Below are 24,145 nucleotides of genomic sequence, written 5' to 3' on the forward strand. Positions count from 1 at the left end.
GTATATTTGTTTTTAAAATGAAAACAGTTGTACAGTGTTTAAAATAGTTGACTCCCGTCCTGGTCTTAGCATCGGGGGATTTATTTTTTAAATCACTCAAGAAGATAGAGAGAACCCGTGTGTGATGGTGAGTATGAAATTAGCAGCTAACAGGGCTACAATGCTAGCGGAGCTAACAGCTAACAGAGCTAATAGAGCTTACAGTTAACAAAGCTAACAGAGCTAACAGAACTAAAAGCTAACAGAGCGAACAGCTAACAGAGCTAAAATAGCTTACAGATAACGGAGCTAATAGAGCTAACAGCTAACTGAGCGAAACACAGTAGGACAGAGTTTCTGTTCAAAGGAACATGAAGCGTTAAACAGTGAACTGCAGTTTAATGTGACAACACAACAAGGTTACAGTAAATAAATGTAACAAAGTACTTCAGCTGAGTACAGTTTGGAGGTAAAAGTACTTTAAGTTTGGAGGTACAGACATTTTACATCAGTGTTTACATTTTACCTCTGGTTTGGATTGGATTGGTTCTTGCGGAGAGTAATTGTAAAGATTTACTAAATGTATGTTTGACGTAACAACATTTACTATCTAACTGGGACGTTTTGGGACCAATTGGTGGGATTGCTATGGACGAACAAAACGCTACAGAGGGCGATACACTGGTAAGAGCAAATTACATTTAAACCATGTATCCAGCTAATTTAAATAGCCCAAACTAAACTAAACAGTTAATTTAATATTGTATGTGGCGTTTTCTTTTGCGGGGTGCAAATGTTCCACAAAACAGCAACAGTTTTAAAGGACTCACGTGCACTGACATGCACTAACATGCACACATGGCCGACCTGGCTATCTAAACGAAAAGAACAGACAACTCAGATTACGACACACAGAGGGAGTGCAACTTCACTCTCTGCTCAGGATGCCGATACTCCACTATATCTGTACAAAGCAAATATTTGTTGCTATTTGTTGCTATATTGATGTTCTGAATGTCGTATATAGCACCTTTAACCCCTAGGCCACCATGGCCCCATTTTTACAGTATTTTGTTATAATCAACTGGAGATAGAAATGCAAGGCAGATTCTGGGCGATGTGGAGAAAATTAGAAATCACAATATTCTTGACCAAATACATCAATATCGATAATGCGACAATATTGCAGGGTTGACAATTGGTGCTTTCACAAAATATTGTTTACAATGAGATTTAGATAAATAATCATCAAAAATGTGGTGAAAGTGAAATTATAGAGAAAAAAAAAGAAATTCCCAGCTATATGCTGACTATGTTTACATGCATGTCAAAACAAATCTGCAATTCTTTAAATGATATTCCCTTAAAATGTTTCACAACGGATTTTCTGAGAAAACTGAGTAAGTGTCCGCTTGTTATTAGCAATTTAGACAACGTAATTGTATATCACAATATCTCAATATATGATTTCATCACGACATGATTCCATTTAAAGACAATAAATGATCATATTGAATTATTGCCCAGCCCTATGTAGTGCTTAATTTTTTCATGAAATTGAAGTGCATTAATGGAGCTTTAGTCAGGAAGCAGCAGAAGCGTCTGCTGACAGTTACACTGCAATTAGCCATGCAGCAGGTGAAGTGAGCACTGAGGGAGATCCAGTCAGAGGGTTTCTGAGCTTATGTGCTTCCAGCTAAAGCCTCCTGCTCGGAAAGAGGATTCACTGTAAGTGTGAATGTGTATGTGTGGACCCCATGGGCCCTCTAAGTCTAATCATGGTAACCGACGGCCCCTAAGGATCTCATGATTCATAGGGAACATTTACACACTTAATGCAGCACAAAACCTAAAGGATAAACTGCATATGGAATCCAAAATCGAGAGAGAAAAAACAGAGCTCTGACAGACTGCAATTTAGTCTGGAGTAGAAGACTTGCGGGGCAATGAAGATGGAAAGAAACAGATGCAGAGAATGAGATAAAGATGGAGGGATAAGGGGAAGAGGAGAGGTCGGGAGATGGGAAGAAAACCAAAGTCTAAAAGCAAGGAATTATGGACAGATTAACTGACAGAGAAAAAGAGGACAGAGTGACTGAGAGCAGAAAAGGAGAGACTCTCCAATGACAGTGGAGAGGCTCTTGACTTGAGAGTGAAGTGCAGTGCAGATGTTAGATGTTTTATTACACAAAGTGAATGAAACCTATTATCAAAATAGTCATACATTCTGTCATAGTGTTACTTAAAGATGGAATTATAGTGGAAATTAATTCACTGGGGACCCCACTTTAAAAACCACTAATCTTGACCACTTAATTTCGAGTGCAAACTGAAAGTGAGCATATCTTGAATGTCAGTAATCAATCCGTTATTGCACAGGAAAACTATGAGCACTGCTACAGTAAGTGCACTAGGTTCAAATTGAAGCAGGACGTGGGTTGTCAACTATGATGGATGTTCACAACAGACAGTTTGTAAAATAATTTGACTATTTGCCTTTGTTTTCTCTCCCAAAGACATTTGGCAAATGTGGAGGTTGGTTTACTGATGTCCGATCATCTGACTCTTCTTCATCTTCTATTTCATAGTACGCACAAAAACCGCCCGCCCGCTGAAGCGGTTTACTGCGCCAGAAATCAGCTGTTCTTATAATATTCCATGTGTATGAGAGTGTGCTCCTAGCGTACTTTTATCATAACACAATGACCAGATCATGAAAATATTTTACTGAAGCGTAATGTAAGAGAGAGAGAGAGAGAGAGAGAGAGAGAGAGAGAGAGAGAGAGAGAGGTGGATGCGCTCAGAGCAGACAGCCTGTACAGAGATATGACTAACCTGATTTCTCTGTGTGCCAGGTAAACATCATATCCCCAATATGATCAAAAACAGGCTAAGCCTCATAACCGCAATATTCAGGTCCATGTTAACACACATGATTCAAACAACATTCTAGCTACATCCGTGGGTTTAGTGACAGTCAGCGTCCAGCGACCAGTTTATCTACAGATCGAGTCATAAATATGAACATTGTGATTTATAGCGGATGGCTTGTGAAATTATGTAGAATTAATGAGAAAAATATTATTGTGAACAGAGCAGAGAGCAGAACAGAGCTGCTGTCGGTTGCTGCTCCTGTGCGCATTTACGCAGTGTTAGCATTAGGGCCCTATCTTGCACTCAGCGCAATTGCCTTTGTACACCGACGCATGTATCATTCCTATTTTGCACCCGACGCACAGCGCACTTTTCCCTCCACAGACGCACGTCGGTAAATCAGGGAATGTATTTGCTCTCCTGGGGGCGGTTCAGCGAAAAGAGGAGGCGTGTTCAGGTGCAAACGTTCCCTGGTGCTATTTTGCAGTTTCAGAAAACAATTCCGCCACTGACCAGGTAAAAAACTGGTCTAAAGTCAGTGGCGCTAGTCTAAAGTCAGTAGCGCGTTATTCAGATGCTATTTTAGGGGCGCACGCTTGGCCATAATGTAGCGTGTGCATAACGCGCATACACTTCTCTCATCTACACGGACGCAGCATTTCCCATTTTTGCAAACCATACATAATTACAAGGAAAAATATTACTAAAAATGCGCTTCAGGTGTTTGGATAGGTCAGGAGGCACTTTTCACGTTTCAGATTTGTTGAAACTTTCATTACCAAATTAAGACCATGTTTTTCGCAAGAAATTACATTTACTCACTCTCTATAGAGCGGGAGTACAAATCATACAAAATAAACATTAATGCAGGTAGGCCCCACACACACACACACACACACACAATGACTCACCTTGGCATGTAGAGAACCCTCTCGGCCACGACAAACCCCACCCTGAAGAAGAGGTTACTGGCTGGAATGAAGGGAAACACCAGAAACAACAATCCCACCAACACCTCCCTGCTCCTCGGGCTCTGCAGAGAGAGAGAGAGAGAGAGAGAGAGAGAACAAACATTACATTTTCAAATAAACCAAGTCGAAAAGCTCCAAGTGTAACCGCTTAAACAGCATGGCTGAAAAGCACATCCATTGTGAATGGTAATATCTGCTATTCCCACTCTGCCAGCACACACGCACGCACGCACGCACGCACGCACGCACACACGTTCAAACATCTGTGACCAATCTGTCTAATATATTAATAATCATCTGTGCAGCAGAGAAGCAATTAAGGCGATCAATTTACAGTTAATTCCTTTTTCTATTGAGCCCATATCTCAGGCCATTCATTTTTCATAAAGCCCACAGCCTCTGCCTTTTCTCCCTCCATGTTAACCTACTATGGCTGTTTATTTGAACAAACAGGCCTCTAATAGGCTGAGTCGGCAGCCCCATGCTGGGTTCAGTGGAGTGGCTCATTATCAGTAATGAGAGCAAGAGAAGTGTGAAGTATTGCTCCAATCAGAGGCTTGTTCTGCTGTGGGAGGGCTCCTCGTTAGCTACTGAGACCATCCCTGACTGGAGGGGACCTACAGTGATATTACAGACGCACAATAAACAAACACTAAGCTACTGACTCAGGGGCAGCGCGGCAACGAAAGGCGTGTATCATGTGTTGTTGTCGTTACTTAGAATTCCTCATGGGGGCGACAGAAACCACGTACTATAGCTTTAACAGAACTAAGTAAATGTGTTGCCTAAACCTAACCAAGTAGTTTTTGTGCCAGAACCTGACGAAACTACAAATACAATAACCCTTAGAGAGACATTTGTGTCTCTTTTAGGGGGAGATAGCACTTCAGTATACAGTAACAGCATATGCCACATAGAATATGGTACATCATCTGAAAGCTGGAGATTTTAGATGCAATTTTGCACTGTGTGTCACGTTTTTACTAGTTATACATCTCTAATAAACATTGTTTATGTTTTGTTTAGGAACATATTTAAATGTTAAGTGTATAAGGGCATAAAACATTATGACGATAGTATATGATGGAAAACATCATTCTCAATCATGTCTCATAACTTGTTGCAGCAATTTGTTACATAGATTTGGTTCTAAATGTAAGCATTCTTGACCACTCAAGAATTGATAAAAAATGGTCAGAAATCCCTCCAAAATACCACATTAAGACATCAAGGAACACAATCCATGCTGTGATTTGGTATCAAAATGTTTTGACATTTGGAGATTTCTTTAAGAATTGCATTTTTCAGCGATTCAGCACTTCGTTCTGAGAACTGCTCAGAAGGTGCACTAGGTCTCTAGTTTATGGTTGTGAAGTTTTATGAGGATGTGATTCTCCTAGCGGTCACAATAGGTCGTTTTATACAGTGACGTCAAGTTTCAAAAAATGGTCTCACTGAAATGAGATGGCTAATACGGGGAATAACATCATCACACATGAATAACATTGGCCTCATTGAATTCACAAGAGTCAGACCCAATGTATCCAATTCCAAGACTGTTTAGGGACCCCAGAATGCAAAAAAATATTCCAGTACACCATTTTAGAATAGGCGAAAATAACACATTTGTACTGCATGAGAAAAACTGCATGGTTTTAGCCCCAAACTGCATGGGATTAGCATAAAGTGGGTCTAAAGGGGACTACTGTAAGTAAGTAAATACAATTAATCATGGAGTGCTTATCACAGATAAAAATACCAGTGCTTCACATAAATCATACAACATGATAATACACAGTTTAAATTACAAAGTAATAAATAATAAATAATAAAAAAAAGGTGCAGACAGGTCAACCAAACGGCTGTTTAAAAAGGTAGGTCTTTATCTGATTTTGAGTCCACAGTAACAGCAGACCGTGAGGGTGGAGCCTGACCGTGAAATCTGTCTAATGTCTGTTTAAGAGTGAGAATTTTAAACTGAATCCTATGTGGAACAGGGAGCCAGGGAAGAGACTTAGGAACATGGGTAATGTGAGATCGTCTAGCATTCTGGATTAACTGAAGGCGATCAAGAGCAGACATACTAAGCGCATTACAGTAGTCAATGTGAGAGGAGATAAATGCATGTATAAGCATCTCAAATTTAGCAGTTGAAATGACAGATCTCAGAAACAGATATCTTGAGTTGAGAGGTCAAGGGAGCCCTTTAATAATGACCAATAAATGCCAGTGTTTCCCTAGTCCCCAAACTTTAGTCTAACTTGGGATCATTATTTAGCCCACACTCTGACAAGCTAGCATGTCATGGTTGGATTGTTTATTTTCATATGATACTTACTCTAGCTTTAAGACAGAACCTGCTGAGATCAAAAATATTTTGCACTGCCCCCAGGCTACACTCGCAGAAGCCCAGGAAGAAGATGTGATTGAGGAAGAAAGAGACATATAGGTAGATTAAAAAGACAAGATGATGAATTTTAAGATGAAAGGGGGAGCTGGGGGGTCCACAATTTAAAAATAATCTATCCTGTACAAGCTGACGTGACCAAATGTGCCAAACTCAGCAACTTGTTGACTATTTAAACAAGCGGCAAAGGTTGATGACGATGGGGCAGGTATGCTAGCTATGGCTATCGGGCAGGTATGCTAGCTATGGCTACAGTGCCAAAATGTCAGGCGTGTAAAAATATAATGTATAACGTTGCTTTCAAATGTATACATTTTCGAGACATTGTCAAAGGGACGTTAGATTTATTTTTATTTATTTATGTAAGAGGACAATGCACATTAATCAGCACTATGCTTGCTCTTGGGGGAATTAGTAGAATTGTTGGGACTTTATAAATTATAGAGTGTGGTCTAGACCTACTCTATCTGTAAAGTGTCTCGAGATAACTCTTGTTATGATTTGATACTATATATAAAATTCAATTGAATTGAATTAATCAGTATTTCTGCCAGTTGGCTAATTTTAAACTGTAATCCTTGTAACCTAGAATGCATGTCTTTACGGTGGGAGGAAACCACAATTGTACACAATTTGGTAGGCACTTGTAAGATCTGGAGACAGATGAAAAAGCCTCTTTTTGCCATGCCCTAAACCTAACAGGAGTTGCTTTTGAATTTAGTGTGCTATGTTATTGCATTACTTGCCATTTACAAGCCCTTTTGTTGCCATATCGAGCCCAACAACTTTCATGTTTTGGGATGAAACAGGAAGTTGTTGTAATTGTCCAATTTGCCCCACATTTTTACATGCTCAATAAGAGTCCAGGCCTGAGGACATCCTTGTGCCAATGCAGAGTCCTAGTCATAGTGCCACCCACTGGAAATATGTACAATAAGTTATATTTAAGTCATTCATGCTGTATCCAAATAAATATCAAAATTGGAAAGGAATCGTGTTATCTGCATCCAGCTTAATGGGCAGTGCTCCAAGTGTAAGGAGGCTGTGCGTCAGTCCCAGGAGAGGACTACAGTCTACAAAATCCTCATTTCAAACAGGTCCACAGAGCTGTCCCATTTCAAAGGCTCATTCAACCATGGCAGAAAAATGCTGTCTGTTTTGCTCAAATTTGGGGATGACACAACCAGTGTATCCTAACTATGCCATCATTTGTTTAGTTTTAGTTTAGGGGGAGAACTTGCAATGATAGTATTGGGAGTCTTCTGTAGATCTTCTAATTTGGAAAGGAGACACTTTTTCAGCCTACTGGCCTTCTGTGCTCACTGAATGGCTCTATTCATTATGAGTTCTAATTTCACACAGACAAAACTTTAACTCACTAAGCTCACAGACATTTAGGAATTATATCTAAACTGTGTTTAGGCAATGGAAATTCCTTACTTTTGGTGCCATCTGGTGGAAATATCAAAAAGAAGAAGAAAAATGACTTAATGCCTCAGTATTGTTCCATTTCCTCTCCTGCCTTATCCCCTGTTTGTCTGTGTGTGTGTGTGTGTGTGTGTGTGTGTGTGTGTGTGTGTGTGTGTGTGTGTGTGTGTGTGTGTGTGTGTGTGTGTGTGTGTGTGTGTGTGTGTGTGAGAGTGTGTGTGTCCCACACACCATCTCAGAGCTAGGCTATAGGTGCCGACTATTTGTTTTCATATTTGGCAGCTTAGGACACACACAGGGTGGTCGTAAGAGCACTTAGTCAGCTTGGGATGCCCAAAAAGAGAGCTGAACGGCTAGCAAAGTACTGTGCTGCTATCAAAGGCAGCCGCCATATATGGCGAAGACGCCATTACTTATACCCATGAGAACAAAGGGATATGCTTAATATTATGAAGACCTGCTGTATGCCAATGGCCCATGATTTTGTATATGTATTTAACTGCACCTATAATATTTATGTCCCTGAAACTTATTCCCTTCAAGTGGACTTAAATAATAAGTTAAATGTGTGTGTGTGTGTGTGTGTGTGTGTGTGTGTGTGTGTGTGTGTGTGTGTGTGTGTGTGTGGGTGTGTGCGTGCGTGTGCATACGTGTGTGTCATTTCTGTCCTGCCTCTCACTCTCCTGGCTCCTGGATTCCTGTTCACCTTTGAACCGGCGATCAGTCAGCCCATCACCTCTCCCAGTCTGCTCACCTGGCTCTCATCAGATCCTGAGCCTCGGCTCTTCACACATCCGGTGCCAGATCGTTGCTTCAGTCACCGCGGTAGACTAGAGACATGCTTCAGCCCTCTCTGGTTAATAATCTCTTCTTTGTACTTTATTCCCGGAGTGTACTGACTATCTTTTCCTTATGCTGAGGAGCATCCATCGTCTGCCTGCCAGTGTTGGGCAGTAATGCATTACTTATTAGTAATATATTACTGTAATATTATTACTTTCCACAGTAACGAGTAGTGTAAGGGATTACTATTCCCAAACCAGTAATTACTAGCCAGAAAGGTTTATCGCGAGATTAACATTCTTTTTGGCCCAGCAAACTAGTTTTTTTTCACATGCTGTTGCAACAACTAGTAACATTAGAAAAACTACACCACCACCCCCTCATCAAAGCCAGGCATCAAAAGCACAAAGCAAGCCAATCCACTTTTCCATGTTGATTAGAGCATTTAAATGAGAATAAATAATGGGACAAATTGGAATTAGTTGCGAGTTAACTATGACATTAATGCCATCAATCGCGATTAAATATTTTAATCGTTGGACAGCACTACTTTTAAGAGCTGGAAGTATTGTCATTATATAAAGGCTTTGATACGAGTGGGAACATCGCTGATATCCAGCATTTCACTGTGAGCAGAGCAGAGCAGCATCCCTCTCCTCTCACAGCATGCGCACACAGGCACAGCGAGTTACTATGGTGATGGGAATCTGCATTACCCAGGTCCTTTTCATAATGTAAGCCTCGACAAAAAACTTAATGGGCCTATGTAAATGTTCGATAGTCTTGGTAACACAGTAACAGCCAGAATGCAGAATGTTTGCAGTTCTGCAGTTTGATGATTGTTGACTTCTCCTGTAAGTTAATTAAGATAAGAAAAACATATATAATGTGGTGATTGCAGTGGGGATGCAATCACCACATTATATATGTTTTTCCTTGCAAATGGCACTCTGTAGCGTCGACCTGATGGCAATAACTAACTAACTATATAAACTGCTCATTAAAGGTCCTATGACATTCTGCTTTTTGGATGCTTTTATATAGACCTTAGTGGTCCCCTAATACTGTATCTGAAGTCCCTTTTATATAGACCTTAGTGGTCCCCTAATACTGTATCTGAAGTCCCTTTTATATAGACCTTAGTGGTCCCCTAATACTGTATCTGAAGTCCCTTTTATATAGACCTTAGTGGTCCCCTAATACTGTATCTGAAGTCTCTTTTATATAGGCCTTAGTGGTCCCCTAATACTGTATCTGAAGTCCCTTTTATATAGACCTTAGTGGTCCCCTAATACTGTATCTGAAGTCTCTTTTATATAGACCTTAGTGGTCCCCTAATACTGTATCTGAAGTCTCTTTTATATAGACCTTAGTGGTCCCCTAATACTGTATCTGAAGTCTCTTATATAGACCTTAGTGGTCCCCTAATACTGTATCTGAAGTCTCTTTCCCGAAATTCAGCCTTGGTGCAGAATTACAGCCGCTAGAGCCAGTCACAGCTTTAAATGCTATTGAGGAGGAAAGGGGGGGGGGGACAAGGTGGAGGATGGGGGTGTGGCCTTGACCAACTTTGCTCATTTGAAAGCCATGATGTCTCTCTCTCATGGGTGGGCCAAATTCTCTGGGCGGGCAAAGCAGAGAAAGGGGAGGTAACCTTTCCCCTTATGACCTCATAAGAAGAAGATTCCTGATTGGTCCATCTGAGCTTTCATTTTCTCAAAGGCAGAGCAGGATACCCAGGGCTCGGTTTACACCTATCACCATTTCTAGCCACTGGGGGACCATAGGCAGGCTGGGGGAACTCATATTAATGTTAAAAAACCTCATAAAGTGAAATGTTCATGCCATGGGACCTTTAAATTAATGAAGTATACATTATTATGAATAAAATAACCAGACAGGAATGTCTGTATATAATATGAAAATCTAATACTAACTGTCATACACAATGATTTACAAGATAGCCTACAATGGTCTTCTACACACACAGGCCCTCATTTATGAAACGTGCGTACGACCTAAAACAGGCGTACGACGGGCGTACGCCAATTCCTACACAAAGCTCGGCATTTATCAATTTGGACGTGAGCGTAGGCTGCGATCAAATCTCACGTCTGGTCTGAACTTATGTACGCAAGTTTTCGATTCAGTGCGAAGGCCCTATTGAAACTGAAGGAATTATTTTCTGCAAAGTATTTGCCTTTTTGAGGGGCTTAATATATTCAAAAACTCACCAAATTTGGCGGTCGCATCAAGTCTGGTGAAAAATTTTGTATTTTAAGGGTTTTGCGATTAGGCGCACAAAAGTGGCTCGCTAGCGCCCCCTAGAAAGTTAGAGAAATTGAGCCCCTGCAGTGCGTTTAACGTAGACTCATGAAACTTGGTACACATATGTAACATGTCAAGATGTACAAAACACTTCATTAGAGCCAAACCCTAAACCCAACAGGAAGTCCGCCATTTTGATTTCAAAGTTCGAAATTAGTGCGATTTTGGCCATTTCCACATGTCATACTTTAACGAACTCCTCCTAGAGATTTCATCCGATCAACTTCAAACTCGGTCTGTGCCATCTTAAGACGTTAAAGATGAAAAGTTGTTAAAAGAAAAAAATTTCGTCATAGGGCGTGGCCGTGGCGGGGCGGCCATTTTGTGCATTTCGCCGCCGAAACAGGAAGTGGGTGTAACTCGAGTGTACGTTGTCCAACTGGCTCGAAACTTTTCAGGATTCATAAGAGTCCGACCCTGAGGACAAATAAAGGCCGATATTTACTTAAAGTCATAGCGCCACCTAGTGGCAACAGGAAGTAGGCCTAATAGTCAAGGTGCTATACTTTAACGAACTCCTCCTACAGATTTCATCTGATAGACTTCAAACTTGGTCTGTACCATCCCAACACCTTAAAGATGAAAAGTTATTAAAAGAAAAACTTTTCGTCAGACGGTGTGGGCGTGGCGTGGCGGCCATTTTGAGTGTTTAGCAATGAACAAAGAAGTTGTTGTAACTTGAGTGTACGTTGTCGTATCTGCCCGAAATTTCTCACGATTGTCAAGGGTCCAGGCCTGAGGACACCTACAGGCCAAAATTTACATAGCGTCATAGCGCGGGGGGCGCTATGACCAAAAGTCAATTTTGGCAACAGGAAATGCGCCTTATATGACAAACATCATCCGATTTACATGAAACTTGAATGTGTGGTCTACATGTGATACTGAGCGCGCCTATAATATGACATTAATGTTAACTCGCCACAATAACAACCCCTTGGGGGTTTTTTCCCCCCCACCCAAAATTTTTTTTTTTTTGGTTTTTTTTTTTTTTTTTTTTTTTTTTTTTTTTTTTTTTTTGTTCTCTTTTTTTGTTCCCTTAAGCCCCCTTTCTTAAAATTTTAACCATTTAAGATAGACCCTTGTGTGAGGTATCAATGAACTCAGCAGAGACTTCCTTCTTCATTGGTGATGGTTTGGCCCGCCCCCTATGTTGAAGCCACGCCCCCTTTTAATAAATGCTGACCCATCTAAGGTAGAGTCTTGTGTGAGGTATCATTGAGTTCAGCAGAGACTTCCTTCTTCATTGGTGATGGTTTGACCCGCCCACTATGCATTAGCCACGCCCCTTTTCACAGCTAATGAACCGTATGACGTAGAGTCTTGTGTGAGGTATCGTTGAACTTCCCTTTTCATTGGTGACAATTTGCGGCGTCTGAGTGCTGAGCAAATGTACGGTCGCAAGGAGCGGAGTCCACCGGTAACCCCGACGCGCGCCGAGGCGCGAGGGCCTGTCCATCGCTGCTCGCAGCTTTAATTTCGGCTTGTTTTTCCAGCCCCTCTGCTGTCAGGAGACAGGGTCGAGGTGGTGGTCCAGCACGGGGGGTGGAGGACACGCGCTCTCCCTCAGCTGTTGCCTCGTTCTGACTCATGAAAAAAAACAGGAGTGAAATAAAAGACACTGCATAAACTCCGCTACCGTGTGTTTATTTAATTATAGGTACACCTACATGTAGGCCTAATAGATTGCAATAGAAGCCTGTATATTACTATTAGGACTATAGAAAAATGTGTCAAGGATGTATAAATTAAATAGGCTAAACTTCAGCTGGAGTCCGATTTACTACGGCAACACTGTTGACCGCATCAGTGAACTCCTTCCATTCCGCATTCTTTCTCCAGCCTTTAATACCAGTTTTCAGGCTGACAAATAGTACACACGTTAGTGCAAATGAACCTGAGATATCATGGTTTCAATCTCCACCTCTGAAAAGTTCCGCTTCTCAGCCGGATTACGTCTCGCCATGTCGTAAATTGTAGGGGCGAGGCCTCAAAACCGAGAATATATTGGGTGATATTTAAATGACGATCGTTTCCAGCCGCCGCATTTATCAATGTACGACCATTCTTACGCTCTGATTGGTGTGATACGAACTTTTCATGAATCCCACGTGAAGCCTGTCGTAAGATGATTTCTGCACTCATATCTGCGCTGGTTTCTACGTTAGGTTGATAAATGAGGGCCAGTAACTTTTAAGTGCAAAAGTTGTTTAGGAAAGAGCTTAAACACAGTTGGCTGTCATTATATTCCAATCAATAAAATAATACTACAGGGATAATTTGTTTGTACCAAAAGACAAATCGAGAGGACCCAATAAACCATCCATGAAAATAAGACACTGAAACTAAAACTGAATTAAGACCTGCCACCCACACTGGAGAGGCCAAAGACAACCACAGCACAACCACAGATGCCTGCATCACACACACAAACCCCCCCCCCCCCAAAAAAAAAAACCAACACACACACACAACATCATCACACACACACACACAGGCCCAGAAAACTGGAGCATGCTGTAGCCATACAATCCTTGACAACTTTGTGGACGTTACTGCCAAATTCATCCAGTGCACTTTTCCATTGCCAGTTTTCAAACATAATTCTATGTGTGCATATTATGGCTGGAGCGATATACTTTTGTCCCGATTTGATTCTTTCTAGGGCTGTCCCAAACGATTATTTTTTAAACGATTAATCTAGCGATTATTTTTTCGATTAGTCGACTAATCTAACGATTCATTTTTCTATTAATCTTACTTAATTTTTCAATGAGCAATTATTTTCCCATTGCTCAATTATTAACAATTTACACAAAACAAATTTCAATAAGGTTCAAATCTCTATTTATTAAAATAGTTAAACACTGCACTGTTCAAGTTAAATTTAATTTTTAGCGCAACCTGAAGCCAGATGTAGGCTATCAATCCAACCACAAAATAAAGTCACTTTCAGGAGGAATACAAAAATAAAAACTTAAAGTAAACAGAGCAACTGGAAAAAGAGATGGCTGGATTTGTTGGTCAAATAATGAATAAGCTCTTGTTTAACATCCAAGCTCTTCTCGCTTTTAATCTTACAGTAAAAACGTGCAATTTAAACCCGACAATTATTTTATACGTGGACCGTTATAACTGACGTTATACAGATATCTGAAATAATCTGGCCTGGTTGCTCCAGATGGGGGAGACAGGATTTTAGCCCAGTTTACCTCCCACTCCAGTCAGTGCAGGACATCTACCCAGAGCTACGGGAGAAGCTGGAGACGCATAGCTTTCTCCCCACCCAATTAGGCTAATAAAGTAATGATTAAAAAAACACAAATGCTTGATCATGGGCCCAGTCCGGCCCGGCCCGAGGATAGTGGCGGGACATATCGGCCCGACCTGGCCAGTGGGCCAAGTTCAGGCTCGGGCAGAGAATGTAAACTCTACTTGGGAGGGAAAGGGAGCAGAGCAAAAAGGTGAGCAGAACTTAGGGTGTTCTCCTGACTCAGGGATCATTTTACAAAGTCTACAGACGTTGTTGTTGTTGGCATTAAGAGGAAAATACTCCCACACTTTAGAAGACCGTGGGCGAGCCTTTTTCTCAACGTGTTGTTGAACTCGCGAGGAATCCATACTTGTGCTGTTGCTGGAGGCATCCATGTTATTTTTAGATTTCTACGAGTGACACGTCGACGCAAATTATTTGTGTCGACACATTTACGTAATTGATTACGTCGACTACGAATGGGAACATTTCCATGTTATATTTTCAGTAAATAATGTGGCCTAATTTGACCCTTTTTTTCTACGATTTCTCATTTGGACTCAGTCTTGACTTGGACTCAAACTTTTTTGGACTCGTTCTTGACTTGGACTTAAACCTCTTTGGAGTTGACTCGGTCTCGACTAGTCCTGGTCTTGGACTTGTCTTGGGCTCGACAGAGGTGGACTACAGCCCTGTCTCATTCACACACACACACACACACACACACACACACACACACACACACACACACACACACACACACACACACACACACACACACACACACACACACATATGCAACATTAACAATATCAGCAGTGCTGACAGCCCTGACAGAAACACAACTAACATTTAAACACAAACCATCACAAACTCTTCTCCCTTCATACAGCTCTCATACAGTCATAAAAGACTAAACATCTTTCTATAGGCTGCTAAAACCCCAGGAGCCGAGGAGCATTATTAAAACAATTCATTAAAATAACATTATAAGCCTTCTTTGAGCGGTCTGCTTTTGATGGTAGGGGAGTGAACATTCTGGTCTCACGATTCAATTTGATTATCCTGTCAATGATTCAAATCAATTCAATATCACGACGCATCTCGTTGCCTCACCTCCTCAATATTATTATATATATTGCTACACATGGTTGTCATCAACTAATTCAAGCAGTCAGATATATATGAACTCCCATTTTTATTGTATGTGCTCTTATAAAAAGACCCTGAACACAGCAAGCAACAGACAAAAGGCAGAAACAAAAAAAGCAGCGACCGGAAAATCAACAAGCAACATCAGTAGGCAATAATCAATTATGGTCTGTTACTGCATCGATGCAGAATCATCCAGGTCAGCATCGCGAGGCATCGATGCAATGATTAATTTTAACGCCCCTATTTGACGATACATTGTGATTAAAACTGTGATACACTTGCAAAGGTGCACATGCAGCACTCCCTTACCAATAAGACGGATTGGCCTAAAAGTGGGCAAAACAATTAAAGGTCAGATTCTACCGCCTACGCTGTGAGTCCAACTGGCTCCACCATTCCAGCTGTCATTAATAATTACCCTGCCTGACCTGATGCAGTGTTGCACATCATTCTTGTACTTACCACATAAGCACTGTGGTCCTGGAAATGGCACAATCCTAGCTTTAGTCCACACTGTTTTACTATGCATGGTCCAATTTTAGCTGTTGAAAACATGTCTGTCTCTTCCAAAAGACTTAACATTTTATGTACTGCAGAAAACAGGAGTCTCAGGAGTTTGAGTGGCTGAATCCAAGTAGCAATGCTATACTGTAAAACTATAACATTACAAGTAAAGGGGTCCTGCATTCAACATTTCCCTTAAGTAAAAATACATAAAGTATTATCAACAGAATGTACTTTAAGTATTGAAAGTAAAATAACTCATTATGTAGAATGTTCCCTGTCCGTGTCATATATCATTGGTGCACTGTATTAATATGTGAGTGCTACTTTAATGTTGTGGTTGGTCGAGGTGGAACTTTTGGAATTTAATACTTATTTCACTATTAAATCTATAATGATGAATCATACTATATAAACTGATCACATTTTTTGTATGTCAAATCTTAGTCTATATCCTCGACGTTCCAACTTCCGGGATTGCTCCGGTGCCGCAGGAAACTATGGTTAACTGCTCCTCAGATCTCTGCAGGGTAAATCCAGACAGCTAGCTAGACTATCTGTCCAATCAGAGTTTTCTCTCGCACGAATAAAACTACTTTTGAACGTACACATGTTCCACCAAAACAAGTTCCTTCCTGAGACTATTTAGCTTTGCAGAGTTTAGGGCCGCCCATGACGATTGTGATTGGTTTAAAGAAATGGCAATAAACCAGAGCATGTTTTTCTCCTATCCAGGAATGCTGTGAGGACTAGCCAGACCTTCCTCCGCAGCGCTGTGGAGGAAGGTCTGACAAAGCGAGACTAGTAAAATCTTAATCTGGAATGTAACTAGTAACAAAGCTGTTAAATAGATGTAGTGGAGTAAAAAGTACAATACTTCCCTCTGAAATACTAGTGTGGATAATTTTGAAAATGCTAAATGCTGTTTCCCCAAACTTTCTTGTTACTAAAATGTAATATCAAAAATGTGACACTGATCTTACAACTCTGACAAAATGTGGTGGTTCATTTTTTGTGGGTGACATGTTTTAGTCATTTCCAACTGCCGAGCAAAGACAGAAGAAAACTGTAAAGTCAACAGTTCATGGCAGTGTGCCACTGCAGAATTATATTAAGGAAACACAATGGATATTTGGCATTATTTTTTTATATTAAAATGTTTTTTTTTTCAGGCCTGGCAGTGGTTCCCATTGGCCTGGCAGCCCACCAGTCCTGTACTATTATAGGGGAAACACTGCTTCTCAGAGTGCAAGGCTCACAAGTTTGACATGAGTCGTGACTTTTTCAGTGCAGAGAACAAGTTACCAAATATGAATACAGATTTCTAGAATAAACCGCCTGAGGAGAAAGTAGCAGCAACACCTGGCAGCATTTAGTGTAACTAAATGATTTCTTTCTGCCAAGAAAACAAATCTGCAGCACAGTTCAATAAAGACTCCTTGAACCAACTGTCATCTGAAATATAAGACAGACATAAGCAGAGAGGCATTGTGGGGAAAAAGAAATAAGAAAAGCGGCTAAGGGAGGACAGAAGGTAATATAAAAAGCTGGAGCTGATTAAGAGAGAGAAAACATTCCCTTGGAAAATACACACTGTACATTATATATACACAAACACACACTTTCAAGCTCTGTCTCCACAGTAACAGGAGGTGTGGGAGATGAGCCTGGCTTTAACATGTAAAGTAATAGGAAGGAAGGATGAGTATATAATCTGTGTGTTTGTTTCCCATACACCAAAACCTTGGTGACTAGATGAAAACATAGTATATGTGTGAGTGTGTGTTTGAAGTGTGTGCACAGCCCAGTGGAATATTTAGCTTTTTTTAGTAGTCTCGCATTCCACACAGCATTCCAGGATGGGAGAAAAATGTGCTCTGGTTTATTGGCATTTCTTTAAACGGAGTGTCTATTTGCACCCCCGGTACGAATAGCCTCGGCCACACAGCTGAGCTATTCACACCCTGTGAAGTAACAACAAAAAAACGTTGCTCGCGTGCACCGAAATCATGGCGGACGGTCATCTTCCATGACCGCAAAAACTGGCAAAGTTTTGTCTTTAAAGTTTATAACAATTGAATTTCTAGCGGAAAATGGATACTACAGTTGCGCTTTCTGTCTTCAGTGAAAGCATACAACCGTTAGTTTGTTAGCTAGTACCTATTTTTTGTACAGTACCGTTACCTAGCAACCGAGACTTGAAGAAACCAAGTGGTAAACAGTTATACAACATTCTGTAAGAACTGCTAGGTGAGTGGTTAGTATTCTTACCTTTGGTATGGGAGTTTGGCGTTCGATTCCCCTGTGAGGTGATTTTATTTTTTCAATTTTGGATTGGATAATTTGCATGCAATTGCGCAAGTCAGGGCCCGCGAACGCGAACATGTTTTTTGCAGGGTGGTAGGGGAAGACTCATGAATATGCCTGCTCTGGTTGGGTTGGTTAGGTTTAGGCAACAGGTTATGGTTAGGGTTAGAATGTCAGGGTGATAATATTCCAAAAAGGTGTAATACATGAGTAGTATGGATAACTGTGTGTAACTATATGCCAAGGTACTGTAAATGCACAGGGGTGCAAATAGCATACATTGATATTTGTACCAGACGGGGTATTAATAGAACACATTGCTGTGTGCACCGGCAGGGTACGAATAGCATTCATTTCTAATTTCACCAGGGTACGAATAGCACTTCTAATCGCACCAGGGTACAAATAGCATACACTGCTAATTGTACCAGGGGTGCAAATAGCCTCACCCTTCTTTAAACCAATCACAATCGTCTTGGACGGAGCTAAGCGCCGGACAGAACCACGGTGCCTCTGCTAAATAGTCTCAGGAAGGAACTTGTTTTGGTGGAACATGTGGACGTTCAAAAGTAGTTTTAGTCGTGCAACAGAAAACTCAGATTGGACAGATAGTCTAGTTAGCTGTCTGGATTTACCCTGCAGAGATCTGAGGAGCAGTTAACCATAGTCCTCACAAATCCACCAGAGGTTAGAACGCCAACACAAAGGAAGAGGAAGGGGACGGACATCCGGCGGCACGGAACAATCCCGTAAATGAAACTTCGTATTGTAGACTTTTCAGTAACCGGTGAATTCATTGTACCCTCAAAAAACATCCAAGATGGTGGTGTGTGCAGATGCGGCGGCCAGTCCTCAAACTTGGTTACAGTTTGTTTGTTCTTTGTTATTTTTTTCACCTTTATAACCGAAGCAAAATCCATTGATGTCAGTTGGTCAGTTAACAGGTAGCTCTTAAAGCTTTAGTGCGTAACTTTTTGATATCAATGAACGTCCGTTACATTCAAGCCATCGCCAAATGAGTTGCTACAAAGCTAATTAAGACTATCAGCTCCACACAACTCTCTCTGGATTTCTCAGTATGACTATGTTCAGAAGATTGTGGCGTCCGGTGACTTTCCCGCGCAGAAACTCAAGTTAAGATAATGACCTCTTCTGAAGAGTCCATCATGTTTTTGGCTACAAGCAACTGTGTGGAGGAGGGGAGGGGATGGTGCGCGATCACGGAAGGCTTCTATCATGTGGACGCACCGACAGAATTGTCATTACTTAGAATTCCTCATGGGGGAGACAGAAACTACGCACTATAGTTTTGATTGAATCACTGTCAGGGACCAAATAATTGGTTTTGTTGAAATTTCAGACTGATGGTTGTGCCAGACAAAAGGTTAGAAATATCTAATTTCATGGCAATTTGTCCAGTAGCTGAGGGGATATCTTACCCTGGACTTAAAGGGTAAGTTCATTATTTGTTTACCTGGATCCTATTTCCCCATGCATTTGTGTCTAAGTGACTAATGGTCCAGTATAGGGATGTAAACAGTTAATCGACTATCGATTAATAGTCGATAAGAATTTACTCAATTAAATTAAATAAATTGCAATCTAAGACCGTTTTCCACAGGACGTAGGCCTAATTGAACGTGACACGAGATTCTCGCGGGCGGCGAGAGACCCGACAAAGCATGAGGCGGTCAAAACGGAGTGGAGTGTGTCAACCAGGCTGTGGAGTCATGGGGACTCACTGGGCGTGTAATAGCCTGTGTGCACGACAACGCTTGTACTGTCACCTTCCTCAGGGATGATTTAAGTTGTGTTCAGTTCTATATTTGAAGTTTTCAGGGCTGGTAATCTTTAGGGCTAGACCCGAATATTCGAATATTCATTCGGGGGGTTGGTATTCGATCGAATATTCGTTTTTTTTTTTTTATTACTTTATTTTGGTTTATTTATTTTCTGCATTTAGCTCTCGTTCACACTCCAGTCCAGTTGGTGGCGGTAATGCACATTTAAGTTGGTTTGCCAACCGCCAATTAACTGCAAAGAATAAGAAGAAGAAGATACTGTCGGTACACGATGACGCCCACTTCGAGCATCTATGGTGTGTTCTTTTTGTCTTGTAATCGCGACTAGTAGCTCGAGTGTGACGTCACATCCATGTCGAAAAACGAATAACCGTGGGTTGTTGCGTTCTTTTTGTCACATAATACTACGAGTTGGAGAAAAGATGGATTTTTGTAAAATTTTTAGTAACATTTAGGATTCTATTCACCCAGTTATTGACATATTAACATACACACATATATTTCACAGTTTGATACATGAAAATTACGTTTTGATTAACGTTAACGTTAGGCTACTGCTCTGCTTTCTGCTCAAGACTAGGCTTAAAGCCATTGTTGTCATATAGCAACCGAGCGTCTCTAGCCAATTTCAGCTGCACAAGCTACAAAATAACTAATCAGGCGGTATTTAACTCCTAATAAGACTGTAGCGACATGCCTATAGGTAGCAGTATACAGCGCTATGTTTACCACTTCTTCATTTGGTTACAACAATGACAATAGTGCTTAAAATTGTAGAAAACCACAATGTTTACTACGTGTGATGCACGACGTAGCCATCTTTGAAAGTGAACTCGGGGTCCTCTGAGTTCAGACTACTTGACGAGTCGTATATACGACCTCAGTGGCGTTCTTTTTGCAACTTCCGGTTCGTAACTCCGGAAAACGACTAGTAGATCGACTTCGGTGGACAAAAAGAACGCACCATTAGCAAGCTGGGCAGAGAAGCTAGCGGCGATAACAAGTGCGGAAATGGAAAACTGTTTTGTTTTTCCGTTGTGATTCAGTCAGAAACTTCAACATTGTGAGGCGAAGAGATCGTTTTGGAATATAAAGCTTGGATATTACATTTCCTTGGACTCTTGGGGATTTATGAAAATCAAGTTTTGGTCAAAATACCACTTTGTTGCTGAAAGGACAACGAAAACAGGTATGCATGCACTCTCGGCTGCGCAGATTACGGCTGAATTGTTTTATTTTCTGTTACTTTGTAACAGTTGTGTACATGGCTGTATATTTTGAAGATTTAATGCTTTAAAGTTATAAAAATGCTCATGTGTGGAAGTTTTATCGTTGATGGGACGGTGATCCGAGGTTAAAAGTTTATTAATTCTGAACGCGTCTGGCCTGTCTATCTATATTGCACCAAATACGACACTGCACTCCCTTGTGAAGTTGTTTGGATGAAAGGTTCTCAAAATCAAAATGCAAACAAACAGACAGACACATAGAGATTCCTGCCTTTATTAGACATAATAATATGTTCAGCCCCCTCTCTCCGAAGCTTCGAATATTCGATGCTCATTACTACCGAAGCTTCGAAGCTCAAAATTTTTTATTCGGACTAGCCCTAGTAATCTTACTGTTACCTTTCTCAGACCAAGGGGGATTATAAGTGTTGCTGCTAATGTTTCCAGATAGTTTACCAGATTATTATATGTAGGCTTAATATAGTGTAGGCTAAGCCTACCCATATTGTTTAGATTTCTATTTAAAATGTATTTTATGTTGCTTAATGTTTCACATGCAACAGGTGAGCCAGTGCACAATTATTTTTTATGTATTTTAATTTTCTGTGCATAATTTATTTTGTTAAACTACATAAATGCCATTATCTGTACCGTATCCCAACTGGTACAATAAAACATCAACTGAGCAATATAACATGCATTTTTATTCAGTATATAAGCAATATTTTGCTTTTTATGTTAAAGACACTATTGATACCGTGAGAAATTTACATTCTCAGAAAAAAAGCCGCTTATCAGTTAATCGTTAATCGATCGATAAAGTCAATCAACTAATGATTAATGAATTAATCGATAATTTGCATCTCTAGTCCAGTATTAAGCAAGGACCAACCGCAGCGAACCGGGCTGCAATGTAACTCTATGGGGCAATTGTGCATCCTCAGTTTTTGTCCCACTATAAGTGATTGTTTTTGGCACTGATGCTCAGATTGTTACTAAAAGTGTCTTTTTTTGATCTAACAAGGGGACTTCTTGTCTGAAGACAGCGGTTTGGAGTGTGGAACATGAGTCAGCTGAACAGCGCTCCGGGAGTTTTTGGTTTGGAAGTACAGAAATGAGGTAGGGTTACATTGCAGCCCTGTTCACGGTGGCCAGTTACTGCGATCTCGCTCAATACTGGACCAATTTCAAAGATTTTTTTTTAGTCACTTAGACACAAATGCATGGGAAAATAGGGTCCAGGTTAAAACAAAACAAAATTAGCCTTTAAGTGTGCAAGGATGATAATTAAAGAATCTAGCCCATTTCAAATAAAATTAGAAGCTATTTCCAAAGTCATTCATACCTATTCTATTCACTATACTGCCTAATTGTAGGGTATTTGCAATGAAAGTATAGTTGCTGATGACATTTAATGGAAAGTGCTCAATTTCAGAAGCTTTTAACTGCCACTGTACCTTTCATGTAACCATAATGTTTCTACTAGAACCTTCTTAAAGTGCCCATATTATGAAAAAATCACTTTTTCTGGGATTTGGGGTGTTCTTTTGTGTCTCTGGTGCTTCCACACACATACAAACTTTGAAAAAAATCCATCCATGCTGTTTTGAGTGAGATACGGTTTCTGAATGTGTCCTGCTTTCAGTCTCCTAGTGAGCTGTTCAAAATCGGCCTCGGACTGTGACGTCACAGTCCGAAATGAGCTGGCTAACCACAACCGTTAGCTCGTTAGCATGCTAACGCTAATGCTAACGCTAGCATGCTACGTCGTTCTCAATAGCAAAGCACTGCTACAACACACACAAGTTCACCATAATCTACAAAAGAACTACTTACATGTGCGCCCTCATTTAGAAGTCTCCCAGCTAATCCTGCCTTGTAACTGACCAAAGTTGGAGAAACAGCCTTTCTTTTACTGTCTCTAGAGTTAGCTAGCTGACATGCTCTACATCTAAGCTACTGAGCATGTGCGAGTGCAATCAAAGATAGTACAGAAGAAGAAGATGAAAAGAGGTCTCACTCTGTAGCTAAAACAGAAACCAGGTGAAAAGAGGATCTGCAGCAGTGAGAGAGAGCTGTGCAGTACAACAAAAATATGGTGTTTTTTTAAAATTAAACCATGTAAACCTATTCTGGTACAATCTTAAAATACAGTTATGAACCTGAAAATGAGCATAATATGGGCGCTTTAACTGCAGGCTTTTTCCAGTTCTTATATATCTTCCCACTCTTCAAATGATGTAGTTGCATGATGGAATGAGGACCGACAAGCGTCAGGAGGCAACAGAGTTCATGGGAAATTCAGCCTTTGGCACTTTTCAGCTACTTATCCCTTTCTTGCTCTTACCTGCAGTGAGAAGACGCAGCGCAGACAGAGAAGCAGCATCACCACGGCCAGCAGCGCGGTGGCCAGGTGGCGCAGGTCACCCAGCGACTCCACCAGGGGAATGCTGCCCACCTGCCAGTCGTAACACAGCACGATGGGGGCCAGCAGCAGCCAGGCATTGAAAGACAGCAGGTAGGAGTAGGTCAAAATCCTGAAGAGAGGGGGTGGGGAGAGACGGAGGGTGTGGGGAAGATGGGAAAGAAGAAGAAATAAAAAGAGAAAAATTAGAATCACACAGCAATGCTATCAAACCTAATGACCCTAACCCAATCATAAGCAGTGGTTAAAGTGGGCCGGAATGATCTTGAACGGCATTCCAGCACCTTCGATTAACGTGTAAATTAATCTAATTGGCAGTTTCATACATCAGTGGTTCCTGTTTGTTTAAAATAATGCCAAATATCCATTCCAGTGTGTCCGCTGAGAGAGAGTCTGTGGTGAGTTCACATGTCTGTAATAAAAGCAGGACAGTCGCAGACTATCTGGTAAAGTCAGCTGAACAGGTGAAGATCACGTTGTCGGTAGCCCACCAGTTACAAACAGGCTTGGTAGTGAGCGTAAAATAAACTGTAGCGACATGCTAACGTGCTGCAGAGCTGGTGTTTTTTAGCCAACCCGTTCTCATTCCGAACTCGTAAAATAAGTACGTTTGGTCATTGGCCTTCATCGTCTGATGCGACAAAAAAGGCACCCTTCGGCGTATTTGTGTAACGTACTGGGGAGAGCCGCAGTTGGATGA

The 24,145-nt window shown here is 41.0% G+C and overlaps 1 protein-coding gene across 1 annotated transcript in view; it reads right to left on the reverse strand.

Moving 5' to 3' along the window:
- Positions 1–24,145, reverse strand: part of tmtc1 (transmembrane O-mannosyltransferase targeting cadherins 1) — a 188,051-nt gene that overhangs the window by 47,316 nt on the left and 116,590 nt on the right. Inside the window, exons 7-8 of the mRNA XM_039791008.1 lie at positions 23,368–23,557; positions 3,765–3,886 (exon numbers count right to left, since the gene is read on the reverse strand). Coding sequence (XP_039646942.1) covers positions 3,765–3,886; positions 23,368–23,557 — 312 coding nt within the window. The remainder of the gene's footprint in view (positions 1–3,764; positions 3,887–23,367; positions 23,558–24,145) is intronic.

Source organism: Perca fluviatilis, chromosome 23 (genome assembly GCF_010015445.1).
Source record: "Perca fluviatilis chromosome 23, GENO_Pfluv_1.0, whole genome shotgun sequence".
NCBI lineage: Eukaryota > Metazoa > Chordata > Actinopteri > Perciformes > Percidae > Perca > Perca fluviatilis.